Below are 27,285 nucleotides of genomic sequence, written 5' to 3' on the forward strand. Positions count from 1 at the left end.
TTTTAAAGTCACCATTATTCTCATGGTGAAATCCCTGAGCGCTTTCCTTCCTCTCCGGAAACTGAGTTAGGAAGGACGCCTGCATCTTTGTATTGACTGGGTGTATTGATAGACCATCCAAAGTGTAATTAATAACGTCACCATGCTCAAAGGGATATTCAATGTCTGCTTTTTTTCCCCATCTACCAATAGGTGCCCTTTTTGCGCTGCATTGAAAAACCTCTCTGGTCTTTGTGGTTGACTCTGTGTTTGAAATTCACTGTTCGATTGAGTGACCTTACAGATAGTTTTGTGTGGACAGAGATGATGTAGTCATTAAAAAAGCATGCCAAACACTTAATGCGCACAGACTTATGTGACTTGTTAAGCAACATTTTACTCAATTTATACTGAACAAAAATATAAATGCAACATTTGAAGTGTTGGTCCCATTTTTCATGAGTTTAAATAAGATCCCAGAAATGTTCCATATGCACAAAAAAGCTAATTTGTCTAAAATTTTGTGCACACATTTGTTTACATCCCTGTTAGTGAGCAATTCTTCTTTAGCAAGATAATCCATCCACCTGACAGGTGTGACATATCAAGAAGCTGATTAAACCGCATGATTGTTACACAGGTGCATCTTGTGCTGGGGACAATAAAAGGCCACTCTAAAATGTGCCATTTTATCACATAACACAAGGCCACAGATGTTTTGAGTGAGCATGGAATTGGCATGCTGACTGCAGGAATGTCCATCATAGCTGTTGACAAATCATTTAATGTTAATTTCTCTACCAGAATCCGCTTCCAACGTTGTTTTGGAGAATTTGGCAGTAGGTCCAACCAGCCTCACAATCACAGACCACGTGTAACCACGCCAGCTCTTGACATCCACATCCGGCTTCTTCACCTGCGGGATCGTCTGAGACCAATCACCCGGACAGCTGATGAAACTGAGGAGTATTTCTATCTGTAATAAAGTCCTTTTGTTGGGAACAACTAATTCTGATTGGCTGGGCCTGGCTCCACAGTGGGTGAGCCTATGCCCACTCAACACCTATGGCTGTGTCACTGCCCAGTCATGTGAAATCCATTTACTTCAATTGACTGATTTCATAATATGAACTGTAACTCAGTAAAATTGTTGCATGTTAAATGTTGCGTTTATATTTTTGTTCAGTATACTTAAACACTTCAACCATTCAAATGGCCCTTCGGCTAGCTTTTGCTAAAGCCGATATCAATGAGCATTAGCATTCTAGCTAACAACGGCTGCATCCAAAATTAGCTATTTTGCAAAGATCACAACCAAATATAATCTTAGCGCCGTTGAAGCAAGAACCAAAACATAATTGTAAGTGTATGAGCACCCCAAAAAAGTTATTTTATTTAGAAGTAATAAAAAGGTACATCTAGGCTATGTTGAATGGGTGCAGATGGCGATGGCTTTTTACTGCCGCAAGGAGTCGCGCGAATCTCTCAACTGCGCGATATACGTCATGAATTTGGCATCCGGCGTGTCCATTTAGTGGCATATCCCGTGTAAACGCAGGTTGCAATCTGGGAGCCACAAAGTTGGTATAGGCACAGATGGTGGATATATGTCCCGTTTACGATTGGGAAAAAATGTGTCTACTAAACGGGGTGGCTGTTCCATAGGCATCAATGCATTGGCAACTGGGTCTTGTCTGCTTTCATTGACTGTATATAAACCAGAAAATTTAAGGAGTTTGATGTCTCGCTTCCGTCTCTGGGCTCAGTGCAGCCTGGCATACTCAGCGACCTTTCTCTTATCGATTGGTTAGTTCTTGTGGAATGGGCAGGCTTATGAATTAAACAGTTTCAAGTAGTTTGCAGATACTTTGGGAGAAAGCAGAGCAGTGTCTGAGGGATTCAGTTGAGATCGGCCGCTTGAAGGATTTCTTTAATATATATATATATATTTTACATTATCGTTTTAGTGAGTTAAAAATGCAAAGCTGTGCAAAGTCATGGGGGATCCTATTCGCCAAGTCTGTGAATCCTCATGCACCTTGCAGACACATTAATGGTAAAAGCCGTATCTTTGGGAAACAACATAATAGAATCCAAACACTTAATGCTTGTGTAATTGTACGGGGTCTACGGACTTCTACAGTCTATGCTGCTTCTAGACAGATAGACAGAATACTGCCGAGACACGATGATTTTGCAGAGAGGCACATTGGCCCAGGTGAAAGGGACAAAAGGGAGATGCTGGATGTGCTTGGACTTGAGGTAAGATTTAAATACATTTTGGATAAAGAGAGAAATTATAGGACAGAAAGTAAGCTAATGTGTCGATCCAATGCATGGCAGGCACTCTTGCATGTTTCTTATCATATACAGTAAACGTGCAACTATTTATACAAGTTCAGTTGGTTTTGACTTGTATAGCATTTATTGCTTTTCAGTCGATCGCCCAGTTGATAGAAGATACAGTTCCAGAATCCATCCGTATTCAAAGAAGTATGAAAATGGATGATCCTCTCTGTAAGTGTTTCTTCTTTCCAACATCTTTGACAGCACGTGTTATTGTTGATGTTTGTGTTCTCAATAGATATATTGCCTCGTCAATGTTATAAAATGCTGAATTTGCTAGCCTGTGATTTTTCTTTACAAGTGCGTTATAATGTATTTCTGTTGATATCCCTGACAAATTCATCTTGAATTGATTATTTATTAATCAATCTTGCATATGTCACTCTTTATGTTTTGTCAATATATTTTACTGATCTCTGAATTGTATTCTACAATGGGTGTAAATCAAGCCAAACGAGTGGCTGAAATGTAGATTGCACTCCTATTGTGTGCCATTGTGGAGCGCTCTTCACCCTTAAGTCTTCCTTTGAACATATTTGGAGTTGTTTTTGCGAAACTCAATGACCAGCACCAATCTCCAGTTGGGAAGCCGATGCTAATAGGATGGCAATTGGAGTGTAAAGTTCAGCCTTGAGCTCCTGTCCCAACTCCAGTTCAATCTGGTTATAACATTACATCACAGTTGAAGGAAATGTACAAAGGAACTTCATGAGATTCCTTGATGGGTTAGGCATTTATTTTCTTTTTCTTACTTGAATACGTATTTTTCACATTTAATAATAGACTGATTTCAGTTGATTGAGCGAATAGTGAGACCTTTTGAAACGTGTTTCTATCAATAATGGTTTGTCTACAGCAGACCTACATTTACGAGGTGTATTTCATCAGCAAACCCATGCTGCATAATTCCATTAGAGACCGACATATCAGATCACTTGCTAGAGATTTACAAGGCTATTAAACACATACTATTCTGGACAAGTGCAGTACATTGTATTACTACTTTACCTTGTTTTGTATAATAAATTACATTTATTTCAACAATAGTTCTGAAGCAACTGACAATATCGCCATAATACAATAATTTACTTTTGTTTAATTAAACAGACAAGCATTACATGTAAAGTAAATAAACACATTAGTATTGCTTAAGACAATTATTCGGAATAACATAGATGATACATATTTGCCAATATTTTTACTACTGTACATTGATGCTCTAATGCGCTCTTTCCATTTGATAGTGATCCATATCCAATGTCATACAAACTACTACATTGTTTTCAGAGGTCAATAGTGAAAATGGCTCAGCTGTCAAAATTCCTAGTATGTTTCTTACATCATTTTCTATTTTACATTAGTTACATTAGTCATTGTTTTCACTATCCTGATACACTATATTATATACAAAAGTGTGTGGACACCCCTTCAAATGAGCGGATTTGGCTATTTCAGACACACTCGTTGCTGACAGGTTTATAAGATAGAGCACACAGCCATGCAATCTCCACAGGAAACATTGGCAGTAGAATGGCCTTACTGAAGTGCTCAGTGACATTCAACGTTGCACCGTCATAGGATGCCACCTTTCCAACAAGTCAGATTTCTGCCCTGCTAGAGCTGCCCCGGTCAACTGTAAGTGATGTTATTGTGAAGTGGAAACATCTAGAAGCAACAACGTCTCAGCCGCGAAGTGGTAGGCCACACAAGTTCACAGAAAGGGACCGCCGAGTGCTGAAGCGCGTTGCAAAACTTACTACCGAGTTCCAAACTGACTGTGGAAGCAACGTCAGCGTAATAACTGTTCGTGGGGAGCATCATGGGTTTCCGTGGCCGAGCAGCCTTCAAAAGCCTAAGATCACCATGCACAATGCCAAATGTTGGCTGGAGTGGTGTAAAGCTCACCGCCATCGGACGCTGGAGCAGTGGAAACGCGCTCTGGCAGTCAGACGGAAGTCCATCTGGCAGTCAGACAGACGAAGCTGGGTTTGGCGGATGCCAAGAGAACGCTACCTGCCCTAATGCATAGTGCCAATTGTAAAGTTTGGTGGAGGAGGAATAATGGTCAGGGGCTGTTTTTTTTCATGGTTCGGGATAGGCCCCTTAGTTCCAGTGAAGGGAAATCTTAATGCTACAGTATTCAATGACATTCTAGACGATTCTGTGCTTCCGACTTTGTGGCAACAGTTTTAGGAAGGCCCTATCCTTTTTCAGCATGACAATGCCACCATGCACAAAGCGAGGTCCATAAAGAAATGGTTTGTCGAGATCGGAGTGGAAGAACTTGACTGGCCTGCACAGAGCCCTGACCTCAACCCCGTCGAACACCTTTGGCATGAATTGGAACGCCCGACCTCCCTAATGCTCTTGTGGGTGAATGGAAGCAAGTCCCCACAGCAATGTTCCAACACCTAGTGGAAAGCCTTCGCAGGAGACTAGAGGCTGTTACAGCAGCAAAGAGGGGACCAACTCCATATTAATGTTCATGATTTTGCAGTGAGATGTAGTATATTTCAGAAGTGCTCAACTTGGGGTAGAGGAATATGTCCTTCAATTGGTAATACAGACTTTGCCTAGTGTACTCTGAAATAACACTGTACTACTAGTCATATGTTAGAACAGAACACAGTATCTGCCACTTGCTATTTGCAAAATGGTTGACTGAATATTGCTTGGACCTTATTCTAGGTTGGGTAATACGGTTCGTGGATCGGGGGGTTTAATACCACCTTCGGTCACTCCTTTCTGCCTCTGTCGCGTTCCGTTATGTAGCAAGCCACGCATGAAGGAACAAACTGATGGCCATACTGGTTTTTGCTTGTTCAGGTTGGAGGAGCTTGGTTTGCAAAGCCAGCAAGGGATTCTCTGCTCAACAATGGTTCTGAATCAGGCTTTTCTGTTGCTTTGAGGATCTTTTCGACCATAGTGAAACTCCCCTTTGATGAAATGTGCAAATACACAGTACGGTCCCCCACACTAAACCACTGGCCTCTACTACTGATGATGCTTCCACTTGTTTTGTTATTAATGTTAGATATTTCCAAACACCATCTTGTGCTGCTGTGTCCTAAAGCATCACATTTTTAAATGCAGGATGGATTTACAGTAAAACGTCTTGTGCCACCTAAATTCAAAGCGCAAATGTTCACATCTTTGTGTGGTGTATAACAGGAGAAATGCTCATCCTGAATATGAGCGTAGTTTGGGCACTCGGTTCAGAGGGGTCGTGTTGTCCATTCTTTGCTGAGGGAGTTGCCAAGCAGCAATGGAATGCCTGAGGAATTCCAGTGTCTCTGTATGTATTGGCTGATCTCCGCCTCAGCACTGAGGAATTAGGCTAGATAACTAGCCATCGGGAAAGGGACCATATGTTGCACATAATTGTCCCCGCCAATGCATAGAAATATGATGACCAAATGGAAATGCATTCGACATGTACCAAAATGTTGTGTACAGTTCACACACTAACATGACACGCAGAGATGTGGATTACACATCCAATCACATAAAGCTGTTTAGTTTAAATTCCTATCCACTCCATTTTGAAAGTAAATCTGATGCTATATGATGTCACGGCTCATTTGTTTTGGTGGGTTGTTCAGAAAATGGATGTGTAAAATCATTTTCAAGCTGGTTTCATGCAAGCCTCATAGTCAGGATGATCCGGAATCATAATGCAGCCACCTGCCTAGATGGGAGAGAAGATGGCATCAAACGTGTGCTGTTTTGCAGTTGAAATGAAGATGCATTTTTATTCATTTAAATCAAACCAATAAGGAACCATACATCATACACATCAGAAATTCCTTTTTATTGAAATGCATTTTGTCTCAAATGCATGTGATACCAATTGTGATGGCTATTTCTCCAGGCGAGAATGAAGTCTTGGAGCATCTCCAAAAGATTGCATCAAAGAACAAGGTGTGGAGGTCTTACATCGGAATGGGCTACTACAACTGCTCCGTGCCTCCAGTTATACAGAGAAACCTTCTAGAGAATTCGGGATGGTAAGGGCCACTTTGACACACACACAGAGTGATATGTTCATCTTGTAGCCAAGTTGTCCCCATTTAGTAGGGCATGCTATATTTGATTCTATATTTGATTGTGTACTCAAGGTGTGTATATGTATGCGCTTCTGTTAGTCATTAAAGCACTAATTGCTACATTGCAGAAGAACTTGCCCCTAATCAGAAATCTTGTGACTTGATGCGCAAGTTTCCAGTTTGGTTTGCACTGGATTAAATTACATGCTCACGTGGAATCTTGTGACCCATATTTGTCAAAACGAGACAACAGTCTCAATCACAACACTTTGATTTTACATTTTACAAATGTATTTTTCTCTTTATCTTCGTAAACTTCCACTCACGTCTGCCTAGTGTCTTGATTCCTTGAAAACCAGCTTGTTTTTCTGTGTATCTTTTAATGGTTTCTCTGTATCCTCTTCTCGTCAGGGTGACTCAGTATACCCCCTATCAGCCCGAGGTGGCTCAAGGTCGCCTGGAGAGTCTGCTCAACTACCAGACCATGATCTGTGACATCACGGGCATGGCTGTAGCCAACGCCTCTCTGCTGGACGAGGCAACAGCTGCCGCCGAGGCCATGCAGCTCTGCCATAGGTGAGGTCGAGAATAAACACAAGTGGGAGATAGTGGTTGATCATTAAAGGATAGTTAATTTAGTGAAGTTCATGTATAGGGTCTAGTTGTAGTCTATAAATTGGGCCCAGGCCACTTAGTCAGGAAAAACTCCTGGCCCTACAGGTGTGTTCATCATTCTTTTGTTACCTGCTCCCCACAGACAGAACAAGAGAAGGACGTTCTACATCGACCCACGCTGCCATCCTCAGACGATCGCTGTAGTGCAGACAAGAGCCAAGTATGGGCATCCTTTCAATTCTTCAGGAACAAGGTTAGAACTGTGTACCAAAAGCAGCATCCTCACTATTGGGTGCTCTGCTCTGTGATTGTTGACTAACAGCTACATCGGGGTGAAGACGGTGCTGAAGCTGCCTCATGAGATGGACTTCAGTGGGAAGGATGTGAGCGGTGTGCTGTTCCAGTACCCAGACACCGACGGAAGAGTGGAGGACTTAACCGCGCTGGTGGACCACGCTCACAAGGGAGGGGTAAGAGAGCCGCCACGTCTGACGTTATTGGTAGTAATGGTTTATTAACCTAGGATGATATGGGGTGGCAGGTAGCCTAGTGGTTAGAGCGTTGGACTGGTAACCGAAAGGTTGCAATCCCCGATCTGACAAGGTTCAAATCTGTCGTTCTGCCCCTGAACAAGGCAGTTAACCCACTGTTCCTAGGCCGTCATTGAAAATAAGAATTTGTTCTTAACTGACTTGCCTAGTTAAATAAAGGTAAAATAAAATACATCTTGAAGTAAATTGGGTTGGGGGTTTGGTAGAGTTATTTGGATTTGTCGCTCCTGGTTTGGTATATTCACAGGGATTCACTATGATGCAGGTCTTTGGTTGAACAGTGGGCACGTGAGAAAGTGTAGGATGTGGTGATTCCAGTTTGGTACCTAAGTGCTGTGTCTGAAGACTCACTGTCTCTCATCCCTGTAGGCTCTGGCTTGCTGTGCCACTGACCTGCTGGCCCTGTGTGTGCTACGCCCCCCTGGAGAATTTGGGGTGGACATCGCTCTGGGCAGCTCCCAGAGGTTCGGGGTACCTCTCTGCTATGGTGGTCCCCACGCTGCCTTCTTCTCTGTGAAAGAAAACCTGGTCAGGATGATGCCTGGCAGGATGGTGGGAGTGACTAGGTAAGAGCCCTTGAGATTCACAGTGGTCCTGTTCAGAATGGAAGTCAGATCTCGTGAAGTTGGGCAATATAAGCAGCATGTTGAGACTTTATACTTTATATCATACTTGCTCATAGTCTAAAAGACTGAAGTATGTGGAACACATACATAAAGACAATATCTTGATGTATATTTGTTTTTAAATGTCCCTTTTTTTACCTGCAGGGATGCCGCTGGTAAGGAGGTGTACCGCCTGGCCCTGCAGACCAGAGAGCAGCACATCCGCAGAGACAAGGCCACAAGTAACATCTGCACTGCGCAGGTACTGTACAACCGATACAGGTACTGTACAATATTGACACACTGAGCCTCCACCCAATATTGACTGTTTGGAATCGGCTGAACTTTTAACATTGAGATATTAAATAAATGATAGAGAAGAAGCCTTGAATAGAAAGAGTGAAAGAGACTGGGTTTTATGTCAGAAGTTGATGGTTCTCTGTAGGAAGACGGATAGCTTTGAAATGTGTTGGGTGGAAGGGAGGAGAGCAACGTGTTGAGATAGAGAAGACAGATGCACATCTGTGGATTAGGTGGAGGGGTTGAGGTCAGGAGGTGTGGACAGATTCCCTTAAGGGAGTAATAAGGGTTTGGTATCCTGTTACCTTGTTCCTGTTGAACCATAAGATGTAAGGATTGGAGAGAAGGAGGAGTGTCTTAAGTGGGATGTATATAACTGTGATGGTGAGAAATGTTTTGCTGTCTGAATTACAGCTGTACAGGTCCCTTGGGAAGAATTAAACTTGGTTAAAGCTTCTTTAGTGTCTTTGAGTTACTTACTCTGAAAAATAAGAACCTAACATGACACACTGAGCCTCCATCCAATACCGACACACTGAGCCTCCATCCAATACCGACACACTGAGCCTCCATCCAATACCGACACACTGAGCCTCCATCCAATACCGACACACTGAGCCTCCATCCAATACCGACACACTGAGCCTCCATCCAATACCGACACACTGAGCCTCCATCCAATACCGACACACTGAGCCTCCATCCAATACCGACACACTGAGCCTCCATCCAATACCGACACACTGAGCCTCCATCCAATACCGACACACTGAGCCTCCATCCAATACCGACACACTGAGCCTCCATCCAATACCGACACACTGAGCCTCCATCCAATACCGACACACTGAGCCTCCATCCAATACCGACACACTGAGCCTCCATCCAATACCGACACACTTTGCCCCAGAGCAATTCTTTTGTGTAAATTTTAAATAAAAAATAAACTAGATGTAGTGGTTGTCTGCGTTTTTCTAAGTATATTTTTAAGCAACTTTCTCTCACCTTCAAACTGTATATGTCTCTTTCAGGCTCTGCTGGCCAACATGGCAGCCATGTTTGGAGTGTATCATGGACCCCAGGGCTTAAAGCACATTGCTGAGAGGACACACAATGCTGCACTGATCCTGGCTGAGGGTATGTCCTCCAACACTCTCACTGCACATATTCATTTTAACAGTGCATTGCTTTATATCTGCCAACTCTTCTCTTACATCACAACACTTGGGGCTTATGTCAATCAACGGTGGCCTAATTCAATTACAAGCGTGTATTGAGAAAGAAACAGTAACATTGCTTCTCTTTAGATAAATTCTGAATGATACTGAGTTTTTAGAAATTCCTTTCTCTCCCTCCCTTTGTATCAGGTCTGAAGCGGGCCGGACACAGGCTGCACAGCGAGATGTTCTTTGACACGCTGAAGGTTGGCTGCAGTGTGGCAGCCAAGGACATTCTGGCGAGGGCTGTCCAGAGAGAGATCAACCTGCGTGTTTATGGCGAGGGAGTGGTGAGTAGTACCAGATACGGTTTAGATACAGATTACATGCGCGTCCATCCAGTGTTCCTACTGTAAGCAGGTCAACAAAGGTACAACAAAACACTCATCACACTTCAATGTTTGACCCTTAGAATACTTTGTTGAATAATTTTGTAAATAAAGCACACGGAAGCATAGATACTCTTACGTTGAGTCCCCCCTATAGATAAAACCAATGGTGAAGTGTTACAGAACGTTCAGAAAGAAATGTATTGTAGAGTCATTTGAGCTCTACTTATTAAATATCTATCTACAGCATTGTAGAATTAGCACCCCTGTGAATAAGCCACATGTGGCCATGTTCATTTATGCTTTAGATACACACACATTTCTTTCACTCTGAAATTATTTCTGTGTTTCCCTAGTTAGGTGTGTCTCTGGATGAGACGGTGAAAGAGAGGGACTTGGACGATCTGCTCTGGGTCTTTGGATGTGAATCCTCAGCGGTACGTTTTGATTTCAATATTCCATATAGGAGTATGCATAAACTCCGCATTGACCCGATTGCTATCTTGAGAGTGAGTGCAAAAGATGTATCTTGAAGCCATGGGACAAACACTTTGATTTCAGCTATCCCATATATAATTCCATTAAATCTCAATTTACAGGAGCTCATTGCTGAAAAGATGGGTGAAAGGGTGAAAGGCATTATGGGTAGTCCTTTCAAGAGGACCAGCAAGTACCTCACCCACGCAGTCTTCAACAGGTTGGTCTGTTTGTAACAATCTCAAATTCCAGTACTGGCCTGGGCGTGATGAGGATGACGCTTGATATGCCAGAATTGTTATTATGACTTGTGTTCTCAGAATGACACCAGAATGGTGAGAGACATTAGCTGACCTTCCATATTGATTAGTTCTTTCTGTTGTCCCAAACTGCACTTGATGCCTGATAGAATAATTCCTTGCACTGGTAACATTAGGTTGTTTACACATGTACTGTAAGTGATAATACAGGGCTTTAGACCTAAGGTTTTAGAAGTGAAATAACATATTAGATCTAAAACGTGTCTTATAATCTTGATTCGCTCTGATTCTTCGTCCCCGTGCAGTTACCACTCCGAGACCAACATTGTGCGCTACATGAAACGCCTGGAGAACAAGGATATCTCTCTGGTTCACAGCATGATCCCACTGGTGAGGCTCATGGGAAAGCAAATAAGACATGTTTTACTTTAGACATAGTGCTTTTCACATGATCTGAATACCACACACCAAAAACTGCAAACCACTGTAAAGATTAGTGGGCTATCACCATTTTTAATATCCATTTTGTTTTCCATGTCAGGGTTCCTGCACAATGAAGCTGAACAGTTCTTCAGAGCTCATGGTGAGTTAATAACAGGTTTGGGGTAAATTCGAATTAAAAGCAGTCAATTCAGGACATAAACTGAAATTCCAGTTCAATAATTTAAAAAAAGGGGCATGTATTTTCAATGATTTCTCAATAAACTTAAAAGTAAAAGCTATTTATTTATTTATTTTCATTTTAAAATCCAATCAGTGCCTGAATTGACTACCTTCAATTTGAATTGAACCCAACTCTGGTTAATATCTCTCCTTGTACAAAACCTTAATACACCTCCCTAGTATTGAGTGGGAAAAAATCCTTCTTTAACCTCTCCTCCCCTTCATCTACACTGACTGAATTGGATTTAACAGGTGACATCAATAAGGGATCATAGCTTTCATGTTTTGTACACTCTGTGTATGTCCCCTTTTCACCCTGATTACTGCAGTCATTTTCTTTTATGGTGGTGTTGTGAAGAACACTTTAGGTTACCTTGTTATGACTATTTCTCCCATTGTTCCCTCTTTCTAACTGTTTTAGCCCATCACCTGGAATGAGTTTGCCAACCTTCACCCCTTCTGTCCCCTGGACCAGGCTGAGGGTTACCAGCAGCTCTTCAGGCAGCTGGAGAAGGACCTCTGTGAGGTGACTGGCTATGACAAGATCTCCTTCCAACCCAACAGGTAAGCCCCTCACTGACACCAACATTCTGTGTGTGGAGGGGAAGATTCATGACCAACTGGGATGTTAGTTTCCCACACATCATCTGAGTGTGATTTACCAAACTGTGATTTACCCCACTGTCAAGGGATTCTTGGATTTAGTTCAGGTCATTTTACTTGATCATTTAACTATCATAGCTAGCTTTGTGGCTATGGTTCCAAGTCTCCCCCCCCCCCCACCCCCCACACACACTTATTCAGAATTATCTGGGCTGATGTATAGCACACCGTGAGACATTGGCCTAGAAGGAAAGATAGCGGTATGGTTGTTCAACTTAGTCTATGCTTTCTCTTTACAGTTACTGTAAAGCCCATTGACTAACCTTAGAACTTGGTATGTTTGATGATTATGCTGAGACAGGACTTCACTGGGTGCATGTTTTTGAGCACGTGGCTGGTACATTGACAAACTGGATGACCTTGTCTTTTAGTGGTGCTCAGGGAGAATACGCTGGCCTCGCTGCCATCAAAGCCTACCTGAACTCTAAAGGAGATGCTCATAGAACAGTAAGTATGGTTCTAATGAAACGAAACACACTCATTTTTGCTATAACACGTACTAGGCCCTGCAGAGGCATGCAGTATGGGATCGGGAAAGGGGGTTACCTAGTCAGTTGTACAACTGAAATGTGTCTTCCGCATTTAACCATAATCAACATCCACATCTTCTGCGCCCGGGGAACAGTGCCTTGCTCCGTACCATGTCAGCTTTCGGTTACTGGCCCAACACTCTAACCTCTAGGCTAGTATGTCCACCCTTTGTTAATTGTTATCGCAATAAAATGTATATTATAAAATTATTATTATTATTATTATTATTTTTGGGAGGATATTGTCAGAAATGTGGGGGTGTATGTACTATAAATGATTACCCTAATACATGTTCAGCCTGAATGTTTGCTGTAGTCAGACATTTTCCTGTGAACAGCCTGTAATAAGCGCGTCACATGGTATTGCACACTGGATACAATAATTTTTTTTATCAGCACATGTAAAGCCATCGAGACTTGTTTTAGGTACAGACCGCTTATAGGTATGATGGCCAAGATAATCATCCACTCGTTTGCCGACAGACATTGTATTGGAAAAGCCTTCTGAAGAATAGCGCGTTTTGGATACTTATACAGGAACTGTTTGAAAGTCTTCAAGTAGACTAGCGGTTAAGAGAGTTGAGCCAGTAACTGAAAGGTTGCTGGTTTGAATCCCTGAGCGGACTAGAAAGAAAATCTGCCGATGTGCCCTTGAGCAAGGTACTTAACCCTAATTGCTTCTGTAAATCGCTCTGGATAAGAGCGTCTGCTAAATTACTAAAATGTAAATCTAAGTATCACAACCGTGACTGGAGATAAGACTGCGTGTTCAAGTAGATTTCCCGTTTTGTAATTTGCCATTTGTCCCAGGAGCTCCCACCACTATCAAAAATAGCAACTCCCTTATAAGCACATCTTAGATAGTGGTGTGAGCTTTTCAAACAGTCAATGTCCACAGTTGTGCAAATAAAGGACAGAAAACCCAACAATACCTGGAGGTTACTTGATTTCAAGATCCCATATTTGGTGATTTTAAGACTTTGGGATCAGCAAGTCATGGGCAAAACTGATTGAGCTCGGCTGTTTTTCCCGACAGGGGGGAAATGTAAATGTTACCCAACAAACACACAGGTATTCGTGTCCCTGTGACATTGTTGAAAATGTATAAATAAGTCACCTAATAAGGGATAAAATCAGCTGATTACCTATTTTGCATTGATGTCACTTGGAGATTTGCACAAAGAAATGTTAGGACTCTAACGCTGTAATGGTTGACTTGCTTAGGTCTAGTTGGCTCTCTTTTACTTTGTGATGGTCTGATTGTAGCTGTCTTTGATGTTTTCTATTTTGCTCAGGTTTGTCTGATCCCCAAGTCAGCCCATGGCACCAACCCAGCCAGTGCCCAGATGGCTGGCATGAAGGTGCAGGTGGTGGAGGTTGACAAGGATGGCAACATTGACATGGCAAACCTCAAGGCACTGGTAATAGCTGGTGGAGTGATTCTGATAATAAGTTCGCTGTTACAGAAGAGCCTTTCAATATAACCAATGATCTTGAGGATCCCCTCAAATGCTTTTAAATCTAGGCACAAAGAATAATTGAGAAACATGATGGCCAGAGAGTCAGTGGTCACTATCTACCGGTTGTGCAACCAGCAGTGAATTAGCCCCTTTAAAAGTGGCCTCTCGCATTGCAGTCACACAGACTAACCCATTATTCCTCTCTTAGGTGGACAAACACAAGGCTAACCTGGCAGCCATGATGATAACGTACCCCTCCACTTTTGGTGTGTTTGAGGAGAGCATTGATGATGTGTGCAATCTCATCCACCAGAACGGAGGACAGGTCTACCTGGACGGTGCTAATATGAACGCACAGGTGAGAGGAGAGTATGTGCTTGTCACCTTGCTGATAAAGTATGTTTTTGTGTGGACATACTGCATAGATCATTTTTAAGTTGAACAGTGTGTTTATATAAACTCTTTTGTATAGTAAGACCCTTTTTGCTAAAATAACTAAAATAACACCTTGGGTTGCTTTTTTTTTTTTTTTTTTTTTTTTTTTTTACCTTTATTTAACTAGGCAAGTCAGTTAAGAACAAATTCTTATTTTCAATGACGGCCTAGGAACAGTGGGTTAACTGCCTGTTCAGGGGCAGAACGACAGATTTGTACCTTGTCAGCTCGGGGATTTGAACTTGCAACCTTTCGGTTACTAGTCCAACGCTCTAACCACTAGGCTACCCTGCCGCCCCGTTGCTTATCCAGGTGTTAACTGAATCATGGACCCATCAATCACAATCAATCACAAAATGTAGTTAATTGAGATACCACACACACACAAGAATGTGGACACCCCTTCAAATGAGTGGATTCGGCTATTTCAGCCACACCCGTTGCGCATATAAAATCGAGCACACAGCCATGCAATTTCCATAGACAAACATTGGCAGTAGAATGGCCTTACTGAAGAGCTCAGTGACTTTCAACGTGGCACCATCATAGGATGCCACCTTTCCAACAAGTCAGTTCGTCAAACTGTTGCTAGAGTTGCCCCAGTCATCTGTAAGTGCTGTTATTGTGAAGTGGAAATGTCTAGGGGCTGGTGCTGTTTTTCATGGTTTGGGCTTAGTTCCAGTGAAGGGAAATCTTGCATACAATGACATTCTAGACGATTCTGTGCTTCCTAGTTTTACAAGGCTCCCAGGGAGTGCATGGGTGTGCGGTGACTATTCCACAGAGTGACCTTTGAGCACAAGTCTGTGAAAAATGCAGATTACACATTTCTTCAAACCTCCTGGTGTAACGGATGTGAAATGGCTAGCTAGTTAGCGGTGGTGCGCGCTAATAGCGTTTCAATTGGTTACGTCACTCGCTTTGAGACCTTGAAGTAATTGCCTTTCTATCACCCTGTAATCTCCTCTCTCCTGCCTGCTCTGCTCTCTACAGGTGGGCTTGTGTCGTCCTGGTGATTACGGATCTGACGTGTCTCACTTGAACCTCCACAAGACCTTCTGTATCCCCCACGGGGGCGGAGGACCAGGGATGGGACCTATCGGAGTGTAAGTGACCATAACAGGGTTGTTTCCATCAAATGTACAGTAATGGACTAAGTACAAAAACTGAACCTGTCCAAAGGAATATAACTGGCCAAATCCATTATAAATGGGGAGTTTTGTCCTGGTCAGGTCACATAATATATGTATGCCATTTAGTAGACACATTTATCTGAAGTGACTCAGTAATGCGTGCATACATGGTAAGGAAACACTCCTGGCACAATTCTTTCTGTGCAAAACATGACTTAAAAGTGAATAATTAATGACTTTTGATGACTTAATGGAGTTGTGCATGTTTAACAGGAAGGAGCACCTCGCCCCGTTCCTGCCCTGCCACCCAGTGGTCAGCATGTCAGCAGGCAACATGTCCAGCTCCCTGGGCACCATCAGTGCTGCCCCCTGGGGCTCCAGTGCCATTCTGCCCATCTCTTGGGCTTACATCAAGGTCAGTATCAGTGTACTGTAACTATCCTATGGTTCAGTGCCATGAAATGTAAATAAAGATAATGATAGATTTGTTAGAATAGTGCTATTGGTGATACTTTTAAAGGTCTTTATAGGCAACTGCAGCTGGAAAAACATTCAACTGAAGTGGGGACGTACCTGTTTAGTACATGCGTTGATACCCTTTTGAATCCTACTGTGTAGATGATGGGAGCCAAGGGACTGGTTCATGCCACAGAGGTGGCTATCCTTAATGCCAATTACATGGCCAAGAGATTAGAGAGTCACTACAAGATCCTCTTCAAAGGCAGGAAAGGTGAGTGGTGTTGGTCCTATTCACCCAAGTATGGGGTCCTGTGTCCATCAGTAATCGGTCAACACTAGCAAATGTTGATTTTCTAAACACAGATTTTTTTGGGTCCACAGGTTTTTGTGCCCACGAATTTATTTTGGATGTGAGGCCATTCAAGAAGACCGCCAACATTGAAGCGGTGGATGTGGCAAAAAGGCTACAGGATTATGGTGAGCTGGAACATGGATATTCACAATATTGCATTTACGGATAGTTTGGTACTGCTTAAAAGTCAACAGGGTCTACTTCTGTCTCTTTCTGTATCTTATGTAAAAATAATTGCAAATAAAATATATATAAATGCAAATTTATCCCCCACATTCCACACACAAGACCTGCTTACTTAAGTACATATATTTAAAGTAATGTTTTTTTATATTTTTTATTTAACTGAGCCCTCTCCTCATCCCCCTCTGTATCTGACCCTGGCCAGGTTTCCATGCACCCACCATGTCCTGGCCCGTGGCAGGAACCCTGATGATCGAGCCCACGGAATCAGAGGACAAGGCAGAGATGGATCGCTTCTGTGATGCGTTGATGGGAATCAGACAGGAAATAGCAGACATTGAGGAAGGCAGGATGGATGCCCGCGTTAACCCACTGAAGGTGCACTGCACTGGCCTGACTCATAGACACAATTTACACACTGTGTGTATTAAGCCATGCAATCAGCTACATACAATGGTCTATAAACGCATAGTTATTTTCCTCAATTAAATGTGTGTGTGTGTGTGTGTGTGTGTGTGTGTGATAGGCTCCTATATTTCAAGCTAAGTTATAACAACTGATTGTGATAAGACATACCACTCTGGTGTTATACAAAATCTGTGCTTCATTGATAGGACCTAAATGTAGCAAGAGTTGAGGTATGTTGCCAGAGCAGCTAAAATAGGTGTTCACTTGGGTCTGTCTGTGTCCACAGATGGCCCCTCACTCCCTGGCGAGCATCACCTCCTCCACCTGGGACAGGCCCTACTCCAGGGAGTACGCTGCTTTCCCCCTGGTGAGTCTTCCCTCTGGAAAACAATCACAACACACACTACCAACTCCACTTCCCCTGAGGAAAAAATGGCTCTGTTTACAATTTGATTTACCAAAATCGTTATACACAGATTATTTTACTCTCTCTGTATTAATGTTAATAAATTGTAAGCATGGTAAACTCAAATTTTTCTCATTTTAAAACTTCCAGCCATTTGTGAGGCCAGAGACCAAGTTCTGGCCATCCATCTCCAGGATCGACGACATATACGGTGACCAGCACTTGGTCTGCACTTGCCCCCCTATGGATGTGTACGAGTCACCATATGAGGAGAAGAGAGCTTCCTCATGACACTAACGCCTCTGTTATACCAGCCCTCATCATTCATCACACTTCCAAATTTCCGTGATGTGCCCTTGGTGCCTCAACTCTGTCTATGTTCTATGTTGTACAAATAGTTGCCTTGACTCTCCCTTCACGCTGTTTTATTCTCTAAATTACAGGATCGGCCAAAAAAACGGATATCTCAACTTGTGCAGGGTTGTTGTTTATTTGCCATCTGTTTCATGTATGAACATTTTTTTATGTGCATTTTGACACTTGTTTGCCTAATTTCTTATACTAACGTTAGTCTTGATGTTAATACTTTTTGGGAATAAAGAAAGTTAATAATCTTTAAATGACCTGTTAGGAAAAATAGTTGTAATAAACATTGATTGTCTGGATCTTTTCTTGTTCAGTTTTGGATGTAGACTAGACTTTAGAAAAAATCACATTTGAGGTAATACTGCCAGCTAGATATGACGTTTGGAATAGCAGCACTTGTTCAGTCTCACATGCTTTGCCACATGATTTGTTCTGTGGGACACAATACTAATATATCTGGACAGAGGTTTTTTTATCACCAGATTACATTATATAATTGGGTGAAAAATAATAAGTGATGATTACAGTTCTCGTAACTGTCCTGTGTTCAGTCTTTGATGCTAATTAAATTGGGCTTTTAAAGTATTACAGTTCAAAAGAATGAATGTCCTGTTCAGTCTGCCCACAGACATGGCATGAGAACCTAAGGAAAGTTCCTTCATTTTATTAATATGGTTAATCCTATTTGGTGACCATTTTTTTTGCTTTGCCTCAGAAAATCTATTTTGTGTGATTTATGACTGAAAGCACAATCAATGGAACTGTTGTGAAATTTCTTCTTAACTGCCATTTTTTTCCTTAACTATAGACTTAAGGAAGAACATGTTTTAGAACAGTAATCTTAGTACGAAATATGCTAACATGACTGCTAACTAGATAGCTAGCTAAATTGGTTACCCAGCAACAAACATCTTAAGAAGATTCGTAAGAAGATATTTGGAAAGTTCGAGGAAGAGTGGGTGGTTCCAAACTTCTTCCATTTAATAATGATGGGGCCACTGTGTTGTTGGAGACCTTCAATGCTACAGAAATGTTTTGGTACCGTTCTCCAGATCTGTATCTCGACACAATCATGTCTCGGAGCTCTACGGGCAATTCCTTCAACTTCATTTCTTAGTTTTTTCTCTGACATGCACTGTCAACTGTGGGACCTTAACTAGACAGGTGTGTGCCTTTCCAAATCATAGTAGCAGTTTAAACCTCAAGCCTGGCCGCACGGTTCACGAAGAATGGACCGTTGTCATCACAGTTCCATGATTGGGGAGGATTATTATGGTAGATTTATAGGACTAGTGTTCAACCCCTATTGTACACTTCTCCCCTTCCAATATTTCATGCATGGAGCAATTGAATATGGCAATTTTGAGGATGACTCAAACCACTGTATTTTTTATTCACCAATATATTTTGTATTATTCATGAATATTTTCCTAACCCTAAATAATATACAAGATCAGAGTATTTTAAAATCTACAAATTGGTGCTGAAACGGAGACGAATATGTGTGTATTTAGGATTACATGGCTTTCTTTCATTGATCCCTAATATTCTGAACCATTCATTCCATTTATTCTAGTCTGTCAAGAAAATACAAATTAAATGTACACCATATTTAAAGGGATGGCTTCAGATAAATGTATTGAAAAACCTAATGAATGAAAAGTCCAGGAGAAAATAGCTTGGCCAGCAAGTGGGAGAGTTTTCAGCGATTGAATTACATCTATTCAGGACGCGCCTGCAAAGCCTGTTACGCACCAGTATAAGTGAAGTCTGAATACCAACTATTGAGAAGTGCTTAAGAAAAGCATACATTTCCTAAGTCTGAATCAGGACCTCAGTGAATTGCAAAATGTTGGCAAACACAAAACCCACTTCGATGAGCATAAAAATACATAAAAAAATAAAAAGTACCATTTTCAAAACGTTATTTTCATACAAATATTGCAAAAGTACCGTTCTATTTTTCTAAATGAAGGCTACTACTCTAATGAATTGATTAAAGTCCTTATATACATGTGTGTTATTCAAGTAGAACAAAAATGGTGCCCCTGAGAGCAAGGCTTGAGTACTCCTATCACAATGACTTTTAAACAAAATAAATGCTGGGCAATGCATCTTCAGTTGACCTTTGGTAAAAGAAAGTGTCTAGTTGTTTGAGCATGAAACCCATTTTTGTTTCTTTGGCCAACTTTAACTCTAAAACTATGCAATATACAGTTATATACAGATGAAAAAGAAGTTATACTGCATTACAAACAAGACAAGTTGCACTCAGCCTCCCTTACCTCCTGCATAGACACTTTAATACCTACATGTACATATTACCTCAATCAGCTCAACTAACCGGTGCCCCCGCACACTCACTCTGTACCGGTACCCCCTGTATATAGCCTCGCTATTGTTATTTTACTGCTGCTCTTTAATTATTTGTTACTTTTATTTCATTTGTTTAGGTATTTTTCTTAAAACTGCATTGTTGGTTAAGGGCTTGTAAGTAAGCATCTCACTGTAAGGTCTACTACACCTGTTGTACTCGGCGCATGTGACAAATAACATTTGATTTGAAGTGAAACATGACTATCATAGTGGAGGTGATCCATGATGGGGTGCTGGTGAGGACTCCAAAGTGGTTCTGGATCTCTAGGAAGAAGAGGCCAAATTCTAGAGGACACATGCAGTGAGGCCCAAGATAAAGAAGACAGAGGTGACCACCGTCCATCCACAGCCCCCATCAGGGGGGCCACCAGCCTAACTGGCCTTCATACTGGGGCTCTGCATCACAGCTCTACAGCTGGCTAAGAACACACATGTACAGTAGGCATATACAGTATGCCCACTACTGCGATAGAGTGAATAATAGTAGTATATGAAATCAAGCCTAATATATAGTACCAGACAAAGGTTTGAACATACCTACTCATTCTTTATTTGTACTATTTTATACATTGTAGATTAATAGTGAAGACATCAAAACTATGAAATGACACATATTGAATCATGTAGTAACCAAAAAAGTGTTAAACAAATAAAAATATATTTTATATTTGAGATTCTTCAAAGTAGCCACCCTTTGCCTTGATGACAGCTTTGCACACTGTTGGCATTCTCTCAACCAGCTTCATGAAGTAGTCACCTGGAATGCATTTAAATTAACAGGTGTGCCTTGTTAAAAGTTCATTTGTGGAATTTCTTTCCTTCTTCATGCTTTTGAGCCAATCAGTTGTGTTGTGACAAGGTAGGGGTGGTATACAGAAGAAAGCCCTAATTGGTAAAAGACCTAGTCCATATTATGGCAAGAACAGCTCAAATAAGCAAAGAGAAATGACAGACCATCATTACTTTAAGACATGAAGGTCAGTCAATCCAGAACATTTCAAGAACTAAATCTAGCTATACATTAAAAAGCCGATACGTGAATTCTTCCATAGTAGCCGTTATAACTTGGCTACTATAAATGGTAGGAAGCAATTTTTTGAAACAAATTGTCCCATAATCTCCAAACTGTTCCCTTTCAATTGCTACCAAACTTATGCTTTTTATATTTATTTTGTAAGAAAATGTTTTATTTAGCCATATCTATACATACTCAGTGGCCAGTCTATTAGATACAGCACCCACAAAAATAGTTCGCTCCTATGAGTCACGTGGCTGTAGATTGCTATATAAAGCAGACAGACAGGCAACAAGACATTCAGTTACTGTTCGATTGAACGTTAGAATGGGCAAAATGAGTGACCTAAGTAACTTCGAGCGTAGTATGATCATCAGTGCCAGGAGTGCCGGTTCCACTATCTCAGAAACAGACGACCGCCTGGGCTTTTCATACACAACAGTGTCTAGGGTTTACTGAGAACGGCGTCTCGGAACACAAAACTCGTCGGTCCTTGTCATGGATAGGCTATTGCAGCAGACAACCACACTGGGTTCCACTCCTATCAGCTAAAAACAAGAAGCGGCTCGTGGGCACGTGATCGCCAACACTGGACAATTGAAGAGTGGAAAAACATTGGCCTGGTCTGACGAATCGCGGTTCCTTTTGCGTCATGCTGATGACAGAGTCAGGATTAGATGCAAGCAAGAGTCCATGGCCCCATCCTGCCTGATGTCAACAGTACAGGCTGGTGGCAGGGGGTGTTACATGGGGGTGCGCACGTTAGGTCCCTTGATACCAATTGAGCAACGTTTCCATGCCCCTGAGAATTCAGGCTGTTCTGAAGGCAAAGGGGAGTCCAACTCAGTACTAGAACTGGCCATTGAGTGAAGGCTAGCCTTAGTGGGCGCTATGGATCTCCACTATCGTCTGGGCTTAATGTGCCCAGCCGGTAATACACTCGTGTCCCCCGGACTGGGCACCCTCGTTGCGGGCCCTGGACTGGGCACCGTCGCCGCGGGCCCCGGACTGGGCACCGTCGCCGGGGGCCCCGGACCGGAGACCGTGCCGGAGGCTCCGGACCGGGGACCATCGCCGGAGGCTCCGTACCGGGGACCGTCGCCGGAGGCTCCGGACCGGGGATCGTCGCCGGAGGCTTCGTGCCATGGATCGTCGCTGGAGGCTTCTTGCCATGGATCGTCGCTGGAGGCTTCGTGCCATGGATCGTCGCTGGAGGCTTCTTGCCATGGATCGTCACTGGAGGTTTCGTGCCATGGATCATCACTGGAGGCTTCGTGCCATGGATCATCACTGGAGGCTTCTTGCCATGGATCATCACTGGAGGCTTCTTGTCATGGATCATCACTGGAGTGAGGAGACGTATGGGCAGTCTGGTACGTGGAGCTGCCACAGGGCTCACCAGGCTGGGGAGACATACAGGAGGATTAGTTGTGGGCGCAGGCACAGGACTCACCAGGCTGGAGAGACATACAGGAGGCCTTGTCCTTGACAGAGGTACCGGATACACTGGGCCTTGGAGGCGCACTGGAGGTCTCGAGCTTAGAGCCTGCATAACCCGTCTTGGCTGGGTAGTTATCTTCACCCTGCAAATGCAGGGCGCTGGCACAGGACGCACTGGGCTGTGTAGACGTACCGGAGACAGTGCGCAGAGCCGGCACAGGATATACTGTGCCGAGGAGGCGCACTGGAGGTCTGGAGAGCAGGGCTGGCACAACCCGTCCTGGCTGGATGCTCACCCTAGCCCGGCAGATGCGGGGCGCTGGAATGTAGCGCACCGGGCTAAGAATGCGTACTGGAGACACCGTGCGCTCCACCGCATAACACGGTGCCTGACCAGTACACTCGCCACGGTAAGCACGGGGAGTTGGCTCAGGTCTCCAACTTGACTCAGCCAAACTCCCCGTGTGCCACCCCCCCCCCCAACATTTTCTATTTATTAGAAAAGACGCCGAACAAAACAATAAACACTACAAAACAAACCGTGAAGCTAAAGGCTAAGTGCCATAAACAAAGTCAACTTCCCACAAAGACAGGTGGGAAAAAGGGATACCTAAGTATGGTTCTCAATTAGAGACAACGATAGACAGCTGTCCCTGATTGAAAACCCACCCGGCAAAAACATAGAAATACAAAATATAGAACGAAAGAACATAGAATACCCACCCCAAATCACACCCTGACCAAACCAAATAGAGACATAAAAAGGATCTCTAAGGTCAGGGCGTGACACTCGGGATATGTTGTCGGAGTCGATACAGCCACCAGGATTCTTTATGCGTCGCGCCGACAGAAATAAACATCTTTCTGGGAAGAAGAAGTATGCTTCATGATTAACGACTCATGGTGTAATCGTAACAACATACAGGAACTCAAGTCCTTTTGTTCAGCTGACCTAGAATTCCTCACAATCGAATGCCGACCATATTATCTCCCAAGAGAATTCTCGTTGGTTATTGTCACAGCCGAGTATATCCCCCCTCAAGCTGATGCCACGACAGCTGTCAAATAACTTCACTGGACTCTATGCAAACTGGAAACCATATATCCTGAGGCTGCATTTATTGTAACTTGGGATTTTAACAAAGCAAGTTTGAGAACAAGGATACCTAAATTCCATCAGCATATTGATTGTAGCACTCGTGCGGGCAATACACTGGATCACTGCTACTCTAACTTCCGCGATGCATACAGGGCCCTTTCCCGCCCTCGATTCGGCAAATCTAATCACGACTCCATTTTGCTCCTCCCGTCCTATAGGCAGAAACTCAAACAGGATGTACCCGTGACAAGAAATTTTCAACGCTGGTCAGACCAATCGAAATCCACGCTTCAAGATTGTTTTGATCATGCGGTCTGGGAAATGTTCTGGGTAGCCTCAGAGAATAATAAAGATTTATACGCTGATTCAGTGAGTGACTTTTTAATTAAGGAAGTGCATTGGTGATGTTATACCCACTGTGCCTATTAAAACCTACCCTAACCAGAAACTGTGGATAGATGGCAGCATTTGCACAAAACTGAAAGCGCGAACCACCGCATTTAACCATGGAAAGATGACTGGGAATATGGCCGAATACAAACAGTGTAGTTATTCCCCCGCAAGGTAATCAAACAAGCAAAATGTTGGTATAGGGACAAAGTGGAGTTGCAATTCAACGGCTCAGACACAAGACGTATGTGGCAGGGTCTACAGAAAATCACGGACCACAAAAAGAAAACCAGCTACGTCACGTACACCGACGTCTTGCATCCAGACAAACTAAACACCTTTTTTGCCCGCTTTGAGGATAATACAGTGCCACCAACGTAGCCAGCTACCAAGGACTGCGGGGTCTCCCTCTCCTTCTCCGTGGCCGGCGTGAGTAAGACATTTAAATGTGTTAACCCTCGCAAGGCTGCCGGCCCAGACGGCATCCCTAGCCGCGTCCTCAGAGCATGCGCAGACCAGCTGGCTGGTGTGTTTACGGACATATTCAATCTCTTCCTATCCCAATCTGCTGTCCCCACATGCTTCAAGATGGCCACCATCGTTCCTGTTCCCAAGAACGCAAAGGTAACTCACTTCTGTCATAATGAAGTGCTTTGAGAGACTAGTCAAGGATCACATCACCTTCACCTTACCTGCCACCCTAGACCCACTTCAATTTGCATACTGCCCCAATAGGTCCACATACGATGCAATCGCCATCACACTGCCCTATCCCATCTGGACAAGAGGAGGACAAACTGAAATGGTCCACCCACTCAGAATGTGGTGATGAAGGCGCAACAGGAGGCTTTAGAAATGTGGCTTGTCACCTAAAACCCTCACAAACTTTTACAGATGCACAAATGAAAGCATCCTGTCGGGCTGTATCACCGCCTGGTACGGCAACTGCACCGCCCACAACCGCAAAACATTTAAGGGCTTCGGTTTCTTAACCATGTTAATGAGATAACAGCAGTTACTGCACTTGCATCATCATGTCTAGTCATTCTGCTTTTTTCTATTGCTTTATTTATTAGATTGACAGTATTTCTCCCGCTGACCGTCTGTTCTGAGACGTTGTAAGAAATAGAGTATCACTCACGATTGGACCGCAGCAGGACCACAGCCTCCACACTTCGCCTTGCTATTCTCCTCCTGGTTAATAGTTTCATCTGTTTATGGGGGATATTGTGGTTCTTTTCCACAGGACTAGTAGAGACAGTTATCCAGTGTTTCCGCTGCAGTCATTTAGTTGTGGCGATGCACCCAGGCAAAAAAAAAAATTGCCACGCCAAACAAATATGGAAGATGAAAATATATTTCTGCTGAGGCGCACTTTCAATATGCTAGAACGGTCCATGTTTACTTTTCCTAAAAATAAAAAATAAATACGTTATGAATAGAAAAAACAACCCCATAGTAGAATGGTTTATTTTACCTAGTCGGCTTGTTGTTGTGTGTTCTATGCCAGAAAAATATTGTCAAAGTGCATTCATATCACGAGTTAGATAGTAGGGAAGGAAACATGCATTCTGACAAGCAGTCAATGCACAACAATTGATTACAACAATTGCGGGGGAAAAAGCAGTTTTGGCATCCGTTAAAAAGAGGCAGATCTCAGCTTTCCACTCCTATTCCACTCCTTATTTATTTCTCAACTCCTAAATATGAACTCCACCATTTTAAACCCAGAGTTTTTAGCAGCTTAGGGGAGAGTGGGGCTAAATGTAACACATGTCAATTGTAGGTTAACTTGGGGTAAAATGCCAAGTTTGTTGAGCAAGAATAATGGCAACCAGGAAAGGTGTTAGGGGGGTAATTGTGACATTAAGTGGTTTCTGTGAGAAGTACAGGGTATAACGCCCATGTGGTATTTTACCCGAAGTTACCCTAACACGTTATATTCACTGTGTTTATTCAAGTTTGTTGGGACATAAAATGTATCTAACAATATAGTTCAAATATCACATTTGGGATCTAGCTAATGAGTAGCCAGTGTAGTAGTGAACTACATGTAGTTCAACTAGTAAGTTAACTATATTTTGCAGTAGTTTGGTAGTAGTTGAATTCATTTCTAGGTAGTGTTTTCAATAGTTAGTTATGTAGCTAACTACTGGAACGACACAAGCTATAGCTAAGATTTTTATACCATGGATCTATTCTATACCATGGATCTAAATCTATTTGATTTAGAATTTTAGGACCCCTTTAAGTATAAAGAAAATATTTGATAAAATGTTGAGTTTGGCCTTCAACTACTATAGACCATAGAAATGCATTGAATAACATATTCATAAATGGTATTAAAAAAAGGCCAGTAAAAAAAGCCATAATAAATAAGGTTTTGAAGTGTCTGTCCTATATCTAGGAGACATAAGAGAGCTCAGGAAATATATTTAAGACACATATTTAACCCCTTATTTTTGTTGCCACAAAAGTACCTCTGTACATCTATTCATTTGTAAGGTTTACCTTCAGACAAGACCTGTGGGGCTTTTGAGAGTCTCATCTTTCCATAGAGTGGTCATATTAGTTAGGCCAAACCGTTCCAACATTTTCGTGACAAAACTGATTTGTGGAGAGGGCCTCTATTTATACATATCTGAGTTGGCCACTCCCCCTGCAATCTCATTAGTTCACTACTAATAGGCTAGTGGCAAATCCTCAAAAAAGGTCTTTGGTTTTTGAGATACCCTTACCCGAGGTATAACAAAGCACAACCACGTTTTTGCTTATCGCGAAGGTCTATATGAAATTAATGGTTGTGTCAAAATATTTTACTGCAAAAGTGGTTACATTTATAGATATTGTAACATACCCCCTTGACTCAAACCTTGCAGAATAATGCCTGGCTGGAAGGGGGTGGGCCACATAAGCTCAAGTAACCCAATGTTGCAAGCTCTGATATCGTTAACATTTGGAATAAGAGATGTCAATTGTCTGCCCTACAGTACATACAGAAACAAACATTAGGATATCTTAAAGCATTTAGGAAATATAGACCTACATATTACCTCAACTAACCGGTGCCCCCACACACTGACTCTGTACCGGTAACCCCTGTATATAGCCTCGCTATTGTTATTTTACTGCTGCTCCTTAATTATTTGATACTTTTATTTATTTTCTTTTTAGGTATTTTT

The 27,285-nt window shown here is 42.6% G+C and overlaps 1 protein-coding gene across 1 annotated transcript; it reads left to right on the forward strand.

Moving 5' to 3' along the window:
* The first annotated feature begins 1,786 nt into the window (after nucleotides 1-1,786).
* On the forward strand, nucleotides 1,787-18,082 carry gldc (glycine dehydrogenase (decarboxylating)). Its single transcript, XM_055886407.1, has 25 exons — nucleotides 1,787-2,241; nucleotides 2,418-2,496; nucleotides 6,197-6,332; nucleotides 6,783-6,947; nucleotides 7,129-7,206; nucleotides 7,309-7,456; nucleotides 7,907-8,103; nucleotides 8,308-8,404; nucleotides 9,474-9,579; nucleotides 9,810-9,949; nucleotides 10,345-10,425; nucleotides 10,588-10,685; nucleotides 11,031-11,115; nucleotides 11,267-11,308; nucleotides 11,810-11,952; nucleotides 12,423-12,498; nucleotides 13,877-14,002; nucleotides 14,250-14,399; nucleotides 15,470-15,582; nucleotides 15,883-16,024; nucleotides 16,228-16,339; nucleotides 16,450-16,545; nucleotides 16,809-16,981; nucleotides 17,298-17,378; nucleotides 17,568-18,082. The coding sequence occupies exons 1-25, from the start codon at nucleotides 1,957-1,959 to the stop codon at nucleotides 17,706-17,708; spliced, it is 3,090 nt and encodes a 1,029-aa protein (XP_055742382.1). The 5' UTR covers nucleotides 1,787-1,956; the 3' UTR covers nucleotides 17,709-18,082.
* The last annotated feature ends 9,203 nt before the right edge of the window (nucleotides 18,083-27,285 follow it).

The sequence above is a fragment of the Salvelinus fontinalis genome, chromosome 28 (assembly GCF_029448725.1).
Source record: "Salvelinus fontinalis isolate EN_2023a chromosome 28, ASM2944872v1, whole genome shotgun sequence".
In the NCBI taxonomy this organism is placed as follows: Eukaryota; Metazoa; Chordata; class Actinopteri; order Salmoniformes; family Salmonidae; genus Salvelinus; species Salvelinus fontinalis.